Source organism: Bison bison, unplaced genomic scaffold (assembly GCF_000754665.1).
Source record: "Bison bison bison isolate TAMUID 2011002044 unplaced genomic scaffold, Bison_UMD1.0 scf7180017864192, whole genome shotgun sequence".
NCBI classification, from domain to species: domain Eukaryota; kingdom Metazoa; phylum Chordata; class Mammalia; order Artiodactyla; family Bovidae; genus Bison; species Bison bison.
The window spans coordinates 3,885,118-3,896,416 of record NW_011494764.1 but is presented as its reverse complement, the minus strand read 5'-3'; the positions used below and the strand labels follow the sequence as shown (position 1 = coordinate 3,896,416).

The 11,299-nt window shown below is 54.5% G+C and overlaps 2 protein-coding genes across 5 annotated transcripts in view; both read left to right on the top strand.

Moving 5' to 3' along the window:
* The window catches only part of TUBB3 (tubulin, beta 3 class III), a 9,263-nt gene extending 8,644 nt beyond the window's left edge, over positions 1-619 (top strand). Inside the window, exon 5 of the mRNA XM_010843930.1 lies at positions 122-619. Within this exon, the coding sequence (XP_010842232.1) occupies positions 122-298 (177 nt within the window). The 3' untranslated portion in view covers positions 299-619. The remainder of the gene's footprint in view (positions 1-121) is intronic.
* Positions 620-5,942: 5,323 nt separating this feature from the next.
* DEF8 (differentially expressed in FDCP 8 homolog (mouse)) overlaps positions 5,943-11,299 on the top strand; it is a 16,647-nt gene continuing 11,290 nt past the window's right edge. The window contains exons 1-4 of one of the 4 annotated variants that reach the window (XM_010843924.1): positions 5,959-6,021; positions 9,634-9,763; positions 10,423-10,544; positions 11,172-11,269. In XM_010843924.1, coding sequence (XP_010842226.1) covers positions 9,762-9,763; positions 10,423-10,544; positions 11,172-11,269 — 222 coding nt within the window. In that variant the 5' untranslated portion in view covers positions 5,959-6,021; positions 9,634-9,761. The other 3 variants (XM_010843925.1, XM_010843926.1, XM_010843927.1) reach the window with 3 other exon arrangements.

Sequence of the window (11,299 nt, the reverse complement as noted above, 5' to 3'; positions counted from 1 at the left end):
TGTGTGTGACATCCCACCCCGTGGGCTGAAGATGTCCTCCACCTTCATTGGCAACAGCACGGCCATCCAGGAGCTGTTCAAGCGCATCTCGGAGCAGTTCACGGCCATGTTCCGGCGCAAGGCCTTCCTGCACTGGTACACGGGCGAGGGCATGGACGAGATGGAGTTCACCGAGGCCGAGAGCAACATGAACGACCTGGTGTCCGAGTACCAGCAGTACCAGGACGCCACGGCCGAGGAGGAGGGCGAGATGTACGAAGACGATGAGGAGGAATCCGAGGCCCAGGGCCCCAAGTGAAGCAGCTGAAGGGGTGGGACGCGGCTGCGGCCAGGACCAAGTGGTCTGTCCCCCGAGCCATGTAGCCACTGACACACCCCCAATCTTACCCCCACGAGGTTCAGTCATGTCACCCTGGGGCTCCCGAGTGTTTTTCCTCCAGTATTTACAGCATCCCTGCCCTGCGTGAGTTCTCTCAGCTATCTTCGGCCTTAGGTCAAATCCGTTTCCTGTCTCTGCTTTATTGTTAGCTCCAGGCCTGATGTTTCATGTTGTTTTTTTTTTTTTTTTTAACTGGTTTCTGTTTATATTTGGGGGGGATATTTAATAAATTTATTGCTGTCAGATACCCATGCCGGGTGCTGGAGTTTTCCTCTTTTTCTAAAAAGATGGGGCCAGAAGAGGTAAGGAGAGCAGATGGGGAGGCCTGGCGGAGGCAAGACAAGTGACAAGTGGGAGGGGTTGAGACAGACCTGTGCTTGGAAACTGCAGGTGTCTTAAGGTGCTGCCCATGGTAGGGGAGCTGCTGGCAGTAGTGTTGGGAGAGATGGCCATGCCTGGAGGAGCCTCATCCTCAAACCCCAGACGTGCTCTCAGGCAGCTCAGGACAACCCTCCAGGGTGGCTCATTCTGGAGAGCTTTCCCCTGGCCTCTCTGTGTGCCAGACGTTAGAGGCAGGTGGCTGAGAACCAAACAAATATGAGGAAGTAAGGAGCTTGAGGATTCCCCCAGAAAATGTGGTGTGTTGGAAGGTGGGGGTTTGAACCCCAGGGAAGGGCTGGTTGGGTCAGCAAGTTGTGGCCACCACACCTGGGTGCAGGGGCGCTGGGAGCAAAGTTCTGGCCCCACATGCCTTCTGGAGATCATTTCCATGGCTGCAGGGCACCCAGGGTCCCACAGATAGGGGCAAATCTGGCCACCCCTCCTCCTACAAGAGAAATGGAACCCAGAGTTGCTGTCTGCCTGGGGCCCGGGTGAGCACGCACAGAGCTGGACGAGCCTCAACCCTGGTGCCCTGAGCCTCCTCATACCCCACCCCTGCATGCCCCCCTCCGGGTGGGTACCTGAGCAAAGAGAAGCCAAAGGGGCTGATCTGGACCGGGGAACAGAAGCCCCAAGAGGGCCCACATCCTGGGCTCAGGCTTGAGCGGATGCTCTGGGCACCTGCTCTGTGCTGGGTGGCTTGAAGTCCACTGCACTGCTGGCCCTGAAGGCGGCCAGCTTTCAGCGTGTGAGCCTGTGCAGGGCCCTCCGACCCCACCTTCACAAGACTGCAGCCTCCACGCTGTTGGGGGGAAGGGTGTCCACAGCCCAGGTTCTGCAGGCTCTCCATGATCCCCAGACGGTTGAGTCACCCACTGAGTGTTGACAAGGGTGCCCCAGGCTCCTGATATCCCGGTGTTCATGCTGGGCTCTGGGTCCACGATCTTGTGGGGTCTCTCCTGAGGGTTTAACCTTCACACTGAGGCCACTAGTTTCCCTGGCAAGAAGTGGGACTCAGAGGAGCATCTGCCAGTTGGCAGGTAGTACAGCAGTGGGCCGGCCCACTCCACTCCACTTTGCTCAGACAGCTGCAATCACACATCCCTCCTGAGCACCTGCACGGTGAGAACTTCATCCTGGCTCAGGTCACGTAGATGAAGCTGGCCTACTGGGGCCACCCCGCCTTCTCCCCTGGACCACACCCACTCCAGCCCTTGTGGGGGAGTCTTCTCTTTGTCCTTCCTCCAGCCCCCCCTCCCTTCCCCCTGCAGAGTCCCTCAGCCCTACCCCTTGAGGCTCCAGCCCCCTTTCTGATGAGAGGCCTTTTAGTTCTCTCCTGTGTTCCTCAGTCATGGCCTCATTCCTCACCCTCACAGCACAGGCATGGTGGAGCAGACGCGGCCCTGAGCGGGGTGAATGGCTGTACTCCATGTCACTGCATTTCAGAGTGGTTCGCTGTGCACCTGCAATTGGGAACACACACGGAAAGTGGCGGGGACAGCATGTGGCCCATATCGAGAGCCCTAAGCATTAGTGCTCATTTACCTGTGACTATTGCTGAGGGGTGTGTATTTGCAGGCGCACCTGGACAAGAGGGGGGCAGCCCACTCAGGGGTTGCTCCATCTCACGTGAGCCTCACAGAGGGCTCTGACTGGCCCAGCACCATGCAGTGTTGACAGCAGGCGCTCTCGGGCAGCCTTTGGCACCACCTACCTCCTTGGCTATTTGCCTTCAGATCGGTCTGTTCCTTTCAGCCTGGTAATGGGCCAGGGGTGTCCAGACCTGGGCACACTCCTGTCCTGGGCACACCCTCAGCCTGGCATGCAGAGCTGCTCAGGGGCCAGCAGATGGCCTCACACCCAGGGGCAGGGCAGCCAAAGCAAATCCAGGATGCCCAGTCACACTGGGATTTCAGATGAACAAATAGCATCATTTCTGGGGACATGTTTGTACCAAGAGATTACTCCTCAGTTACAAAGCTGGGGTAAGCCTAGGCTAGGGGCTGGCCAGCCTTTCACTGGGCCTGTTCTGGGGGCCCAGCCGCCTTGAACTCATCATCCACTATGTTACACATCCCTACAGACTTGTGAGGCGGATACTTTCAAGGAAGAGGCTGAAGCCTGGGGATAGACAAAGCTGCCCCAAGACCCCAGCTGCCGGGGGCAGGAACACAGGAGGATACTGGAGTTGTCACTGCTCCCACCACTGTGGGAACCACAGCAGATGTGAAGGGGGACAGTGAGTGTGGGATACAGGTGACCCTCAACTCTGCCACGCCACCTGGCAGGGCACATCCCCTCTTTAGGGCAGTTTCTCCAGTGGAAAAGGACATGTCCTACTCATATTTTGGGAGCTGAAATTCCAGATGGACTCATTGGAAAGAAAACATCTTGCTTAGATAATAATAAATGAGCAGGTGCACATATGACTGTGATAAAACCCAGCATGCCGACTGGATGTGGAGTTCGCCGCCAGCACAAGTGTGGGTGGGGATGGGGGTGGTGGTCCTCCCAAAGAGGATGGATCAGAGTTCCAAGTCTGGATCAGGGGGTCCAAGACTGGATAGAGTCAGGCAGAGCTGAAGGGAATTGAGTCACCATGGGCGGGGTATGAAGGCACCCTCCTCAGACCAGGACCCCGACACTGATGGGAATCTGCTCCCTGGGGCGCTGCTGAGCCCAGGTGCAATGGGGACATGGCTGTGCGTGCTTCTGTGCGTTTCCCTGTCTCCTTCTCCAAGGGCCTTTGGAGGAGGGCTGTGTTCTCCTCCAGCAGGAGCCATTTATAAGGTAGCTTAGAGTCTCCCCAAGATTCCCACACTTTCCAGCATGTTTACAAGGGCCGCTCCTGAACATTCCCCCAACTGTCCCCCACCTCCCTCATTCTTACCCTTGGGAGCACTGGGGAGTGAGAACTTGTCGGCTGCCTTGTCATCCTGTTTATTTTCTTGCTGTGCCTCACGTCTCTTACTAATGTGCATCTTTGTTTACTGTCTGGCTCCTTGCATTCTGGGGCTGCGCCAGCCTTCTCCCTGCTGAGTCAGAGTCGGGCTGGGCCCCTGTCGGTGGGGGAGGGGGGCACAAGTGAAGTGAGGCCAGCTCTTCCTTAGTCCCTGAAACTAAGCACCTATGTACCTAGGAACTGTTCTAGGCCCCAAAGCAGTGAAGAAAGCAAACAAAACCCTTGCCTGCAGCCTTTAGTTTCTGGTGCCAGGTGGAGGTTGGGGGTGCCCGTGGAGAAAGACAAAAATCAAGTGAAAAAGTACAAGATGTAGGACATTGGGCAGTGACAAGAATTATGGAGAGAACCATAGCAGGGGCCTCTCGAGAGCAGTAGGCTTCTCCAACACCTCTCCCATCTGGACTGAACAGCCCCTTGTCTCACGGTGGCTCAGTTTCCTCCTTTGTGAAATGGGTAGCATCGCAGTAACCTCTCCCTCACCAGTGATGAACATGGTGGAGGCAAACACAGCTGCTGCTTCTGCTCAGCTATCACCTATTCCATTTTCCCCACAATTGCTAGGGTTTAAAAGAAAATCAAACACCATTTTTTTCTTATACACACACACACACACACACACACACACACACACACACACATATATTTTTAAATTTGGCTGCACTGAACCTTAGTTATGATGTGTAAACCGTTACTTGCAGCATATGGGATCCAGTTCCCCAGCCGGGGATCAAACCTGGGCCTCCTGCATTGGGAGTGTGGAGTCAACCAGTGGACAACCAGGGAGGCCCCACCAATTTTTAAAAGAGTGTTTGGTTTTTTATTTAAATAAAAACTTTTGTGATTATGGAAAATCTAGTCAGTGCTGCCTCACCCCCACCCCCGCCCCAACCTTACCATTGTGGGCAAAAAATCAATCAGGTGATCTAAGAAAGAAATGGAAATTTTTATTCAATTCAAATTTGAGGATTATAAGCCAAGAACAGCATCTCAGAAAGCTCCAAGGACTGTTTTGCCATTAGAAGTTAAGTCACAGTTATACAAGTTTCTTGAGACAGAGCACAGGAGCGTAATCCACAGTTTGCTGCTGCTGCTGCTGCTGCTAAGTCGCGTCAGTCGTGTCCGACTCTGTGCGACCCCATAGACGGCAGCCCAACAGGCTCAGCCGTCCTTGGGATTCTCCAGGCAAGAATACTGGAGTGGGTTGCCATTTCCTTCTCCAATGCATGAAAGTGAAAAGTGAAAGTGAAGTCGCTCAGTCATGTCTGACTCTAAGCAACCCCACGGACTGCAGCCCACCAGGCTCCTCCATCCATGGGATTTTCCAGGCAAGAGTACTGGAGTGGGGTGCCATTGCCTTCTCCGAATCCACAGTTCACACAACTCAAATCTAAGCTCATCATGGCCCCTCACAAGATCAAGAAGCTGTTCAGTTGCTAAGTTGTGTCCAACTCTTTGTGACCCCATGGACTGCACCATTTCAGGCTTCCCTGTCCTTCACCATCATCCAGAGTTTGCTCAAACTCATGTCCATCGAGTTGGTGATGTCATCCAATTATCTCGTCCTCTGTTGTCCCCTGCTCCTGCCCTCAGTCTTTCCTAGCATCAAGGTCTTTTCTGATGAGTCAGCTCTTTCCATCAGGTGGCCAAAGTATTGGAGCTTCAGATTCCAAGGAGCATTAGCACTTCCATTAAATATTCAGGGTTGATTTCCTTTAGGATTGACGGGTTTGATCTCCTTGCAGTCCAAGGGAGTCTCAAGACTCTTCTCCAGCACCACAATTTGGAAGTATCAATTCTTTGGTGCTCATCTTTCTTTATGGTCCAACTCTCACATCCATACATGACTACTGGAAAAACCACAGCTTTGACTATAAGAACCTTTGTTGGCAAAGAAGTTCAGGAAGTGACCTTAAGCAGATGTGCTGGATTCCAGGAGGCGTTTCTGCTGATGGGGGTGGTTTGGCAGATGCATAAATGCAGATCAGATGCACAGCGAGGAGAGAGGCGGGTAAAGGGCAAAGAAATTTTTCGTGTTTAAATTTTCCTTGTCTTCCATGAAGCGTGAATTTTATTTCACACCATCTTCAACAATTGGCATGAAGGGTCACCCATTTCTTGGACTGGGAGGTGGAGGCCTGAGTCCGGGAGTGGGACGCGCAGACTCCGCCGGTGTCGTGAGCCTCCCGACCGCAGGAGGCAGCAGCGAGCGAGGCGGATACAGTGTATTTAGGGCGGCGATGGATACGCTGTAACGAGCCCGGCGGGGCGGCTACAATGTAACCGGGGCGGCGGTGGTCAGGTGAGCGGCGGGAGGGGCGCGGGCGGGGTTCTGGGTGGCGGGGACTCGGACGCTCGGGCCGCCGCGCCCCGGAGCCCGGGGAGCCTCTCTCCCGAAGTGGACACCGGGGCGTAGGGGGCGAGGAACCCGGCCGAGGCCCAGGCCCGGGCGCAAAGCAGGATTCAGACTCCCGGGCGATCACCTGGGGGCAGAGGGGTTTGGGGACCTCAGCGGCCCCGATCCCGCTCTGTCAGGGTCTAGCTGGGAAGGCCGTCCTCGGGCACACTGTCACCCCTTCCAGCTGTCACCGCGCGCGTCTGTGGGATGCGAGAGGGCAGAAGGGACCCCACCGCTGTGCCACGGTGCTCTGGGGCTGGACCACTCTGAGCCTGTTTCCTCATCTCTTAAACGGACGGGGTGTGGTGGAAGACAGCTGGCCCTGTGCGGAGCCACTTAGCGAGGGTCCCCAGAGTGTATGTTGCTGCTGTTGTTGTGGGTGAGGGTGGGGGAGGCCCTCTTGGGGTGGCGTCACCCAGAGGTGGGGGTGGCGCTGCCAAGCTTCAGTGGCAAGCAATCCTTAAAGGGACAGTATCGGCCCTGCTCCCGGTGGGGTCCTGGAGGCCTCCTCATGGCCGTGAGCAGCTAGGGTGCATCTTTGCCCTGTCCCCTCTGGTGCAAAGTTTAGGGACCTCTGGTGGTAGCCGGGTGAGGACAGGACCTCTGGTGGCTGTGTCACAAGCAGAACGGGCAAGGCTGGTTTGGGCACATCTGAGCTTCAGCCCTGTGTTCCTCAGGGCCTGAGAGATGTTGGGCTTTGTTCTCAGGGTCCTCTAGTTGCAAAGTCGTGGGCTCCTCACCCTGACCCTGGTGAGAGGAGGTCTCTGGAGAAGGGGAGACAGTGGACTAGTGGGTGTCCTGCATGCTGCTTGCTCAGTGTCCACCTTCTGGCCTGCTCCTGTCTGAGGTCAGGCCTGAATTTGGGGTGCAGAGCTGAGATGTGGGTGAGATGTGGGTGAACCTGGTCGGGTGGTGAGGGTGGCTATTGCTCTCCTCTAAGCCAGTGGCTGCACACTTTGTCTGCTGGGCCCCTGCATTAGGACCCCTTCTGGCTGCTCCAGGCACCCCCTTCTCCCTGGAAAATGCAATTTTCTTAACTTTGGCAGGAGAGGAACTGAGGCTGAAAGAGGTCAGGTTACCCCAGTCACTCACTCATCCATGGCCTCTCTGCCTGGCCTACCCATCAGGAGCTTAATGAGAGATGCGATTTCCTGGAGGGCTTGTATTCCAGAGGAGGGCAGCTGAGCAGTGTTCCTGCCTTTGAGCTCCTCAGGCCATGTTTTATTTTCTTTCTGACCAAGGCCTAAGAACGTGTGCATTTTATGTATTTTTAAAAATTTAAACGTGGTTGATTTACAATGTTGTGTTAGTTTCCGGTGTACAGTAAAGTGCTTCTGTTACAGATATAGATATCTTTTTCATGTTCTTGTCCATTATGGTTTATTACAGGATGTGGAATATATTTCCCTGTGCTATACAGTAGGATCTTCTTGTTTATACATCCTTTGTATAATGGTTTGCATCTGTTAACCCCATAACCCCAATCCAACCCCCACCCCCCCACTTGGCAACTGCGAGTCTGTTTTCTTGACACATCTGTGTGTCTGTTTCTGTTTTGCTGATAAGTTCACTTGTGTCATATTTTAGACTCCACATTTAAGTGATATCTATGGTATCTGTCTTTTGGACTTAGTGTGGGAATCTCTAGTTGCATCCATGTTGCTGCAAACGGCATTATTTCATTCTTTTTTATGGCTAATATTCCATTGTGACGGAGAAGGCAATGGCACCCCACTCCAGTACTCTTGCCTGGAGAATCCCACGGACGGAGGAGCCTGGTAGGCTACAGTCCATGGGGTCGCTAAGAGTCAGACATGACTGAGCGACTTCACTTTCACTTTTCACTTTCATGCATTGGAGAAGGAAATGGCAACCCACTCCAGTGTTCTTGCCTGGAGAATCCCAGGGACAGAGGAGCCTGTTGGGCTGCCGTCTATGGGGTCGCACAGAGTCGGACACGACTGACGCGACTCAGCAGCAGCAGCAGCAGCATTCCATTGTGTGTATTTTTTTTTTTTGGGTAAAAGCAAAGATAGCTTTATTGGGAAAGCTGACAATCCTGGGAAGAAGCTGGACTCATGTTCCAAAAAACCAAATCCCCATTGCTGATCAGAGGGCAAGAGATTTTAAAGAATTAGATGTCCATCAGCAGATGAATGGATAAGAAAGCTGTGGTACATATACACAATGGAGTATTACTCAGCCATTAAAAAGAATACATTTGAATCAGTTCTAATGAGGTGGATGAAACTGGAGCTGATTATACAGAGTGAAGTAAGCCAGAAAGCAAAACACCAATACAGTATACTACTACTACTACTAAGTCACTTCAATCGTGTCCGACTCTGTGTGACCCCATAGATGGCAGCCCACCATGCTCCCCCGTCCCTGGGATTCTCCAGGCAAGAACACTGGAGTGGGTTGCCATTTCCTTCTCCCCATTGTGTGTATTTGTACCACACCTTTATCCACTCATTTGTTGATGGACATGTAAGTTCTTTCCATGTGTTGGCTATTGTGAATAGTGCTCTGATGGATGCTGGGTGTGTATATCTTTTTGAATTTCAGTTTTCTCCAGATGTGTGCCTGGGAGTGGCATTGCACAATCATATTGCAAGTCTGTTTCTAGTTTTTTCAGGAATGTCATCCTGTTCTCTCTAATGCCTCTGGCTGTATTGTAAAATGCTGAGAGGTTTCTGAGGAGAGACCCATGGGGGTGGCTCCTGACCCTCCAGTCTTTGGGGGCTGGACTGACTGCCACGCACTTGTGCTTACTCTCCAGTTTGTAGTCTCGTTTAGACAGTAACTCTTTACAGCGGATACTATTATTATCCCTGCTTGAAACATGACAGCTCAAGAGCACAGAAAGATTTAGGCATTTGCCCAAGGTCACACAGCTAGAGCTGATAGAGTGTGGATTTGAGTAGGGCCAATTTGCCTGCTGATCACAGTCTGTTGGGGGTCATTAGTATGGATCTGTTTTGGCTGCAAGAGACAGAAATCCTCCTCCTGATAACAGTAGTTTAAACAGAAGTTTATTTGTGTCTCAGTTGAATGAAGCCTGGGGGTGAGCAGCCCAGGGATTCTTCACCACTTGGGAAGAAGGGGCTGGTGAGTATAGGGACAGCTGGGTCTCCCCTGCATTCTGGAGGCTTCCCTGGGCACTGTGGTTCCTGTCATCTGGTGAGGCACTGGGCATCAGAGCTGAACAGTTTGCGAGCTTCCCAGAGACCTCAAGTTATAAGGGAGATAGGGATTTGGGTTCGTGGCACCGTGTCCTGCCCTGCTCTGACCAACAGGTAGTTGGTCTGCAGGTGCCAGTTCTACTGGTCCAGAACTTTCAACCCACATCCTTCTAGAGGCAGACAGGTCCCGCAGAGGTGTGGGGGTCCCCACCCAGGTGCAGGGCAACACTACGGGTGGAGGGTGGCCTCGGGCCATCGCCGCTGGCTCAGTTTTCCTTTCAGTGTGTGTGTGGGCACACAGGAGTCATAGGATTGCCTTTTATAATTACAGATTATTCAGACTGCAACCCAGGTGTCAGCAGAGCACAGCCAACATCCATGTCCTTCCTACAAAGTTTTGAAAACATCTTTCAGCCTCCTGTGAACTCATTTGTCCTTGGAGCAGAGAGAAGCTAAGGAATGTGGGTCAGCTAGTTAAGTGTGGGCCTCTGTCTTAGGAGCCACCAGCCCTGTGTGTCTGTGGTTTGCTGAGCTCCCAGCTGTGAGCTCAGCACTAGCTGCCTGTGCCCTTGGGTCCCGGGGTGTGGGGCCAGCCGTGGGCTCAGGCCGCATGGTGGTCATACAGCATTCAGAAGGCCTCTCCACAGGGCAGTGTTAAGGTCGGTCCTGCCCTGGGTCACACTGCAGGTGGCAGGGCAGGCCTGAGCCCTGGCATCAGCACTGAGCCTTCTGCTGGCCAGGCTTTCTGAGTGCTCTGACAAGGAAGGAGCACCCTGGGTCCTGGGCAAGAGGGAGACACTGAGTGTTGGCTGGCCAGGCGATGTGCACGGGACCAAAGGGGCTCTGTGCTGGAGGTCTGGCTGGGCACCCCCAGCCCTGCCTGCCCCATCGGTGACTTGGGCATCACTGCTCTCACTGAGGGGCCAGCTGTGGGGGCTGAGCTGGCTTGGGGAGGGGTTCTGGGGGGGAGGCCGTGGTGTGGGGATATTTGGCCTGGACCCTCTGGGAAGTGAGAGGGGCCAGGTCTCCCCTCTGATACCTCAGGCACTTGAAAAGGGAAGGGGACCCCAGTGAACCTGAGTGCTGGATACCCACCTCTGCTCTTCCCGGCTGTCCGCAGGTGGGGTGCTATGGAATATGACGAGAAGCTCGCCCGGTTCCGGCAGGTCCATCTCAACCCCTTCAACAAGCAGCAGCATGAGCAGGGGGCTGGCGAGGAGGCCCCGGACATTACTTCTCAAGGTGGATTCCGGGGGTGGGGTTGTGTAGGTGGTCTGCCCTGCTCACACCAGCCCCCATCCTCAGGTGGTTCCTCCCTGGGGGCATGCAGGTGGCTTCTTCACAGTTCAGACTGCTTCCCCCTGGTCCATCCTCAGGAGAATGAACACGCCCCTGGGCGGGGATGTGTCACTGTCTTGTCTGCCATGTCCCAGGGGCCGCACACAGCAGGTGCGCCCTCGGGGAACACTTGGGGTGTGAACTCAGAGCCGAGACCTGCAGGGTGAGAGGTCAGCAGGATGTGAGCCCTGAGATTGCAGACTGAGCCCACAGGGTGCCAGAGTCCACACAGGGGCTCCCATGTTCCAGCGTGTAGCCCTTCAGAGGTCCTCCTCCAGTCCACAGATGCACACCCAAGCTGTGAGCCTTAGAAACTGGCATGTTTCTGTAGCCCTGGTTTTGCACGGCTCTGTCCTGTCGCCACGAGGACACAGGGTCCTCTGCAGGTGCACGCAGGGCTCACCCCAGAGTAGAGACCTGCTTCCCTGGGCACCTCTGTGGGCTCCCTGCTCCCTGAGGGCTCCGCAGCACCCTCCTGGGGTGGTGGGCTGACTCATCTCTCTGCCACCCTCCCCACCTGCCCCGCTGCAGCACGCCTGCCTGAGCTGCCTCCCGGGGAACCAGAGTTCCGCTGCCCAGAGCGTGTGATGGATCTTGGCCTGTCTGAGGACCACTTCGCTCGCCCCGTGGTAAGGTTCAGGGTCTGTGGGTGGACAAGG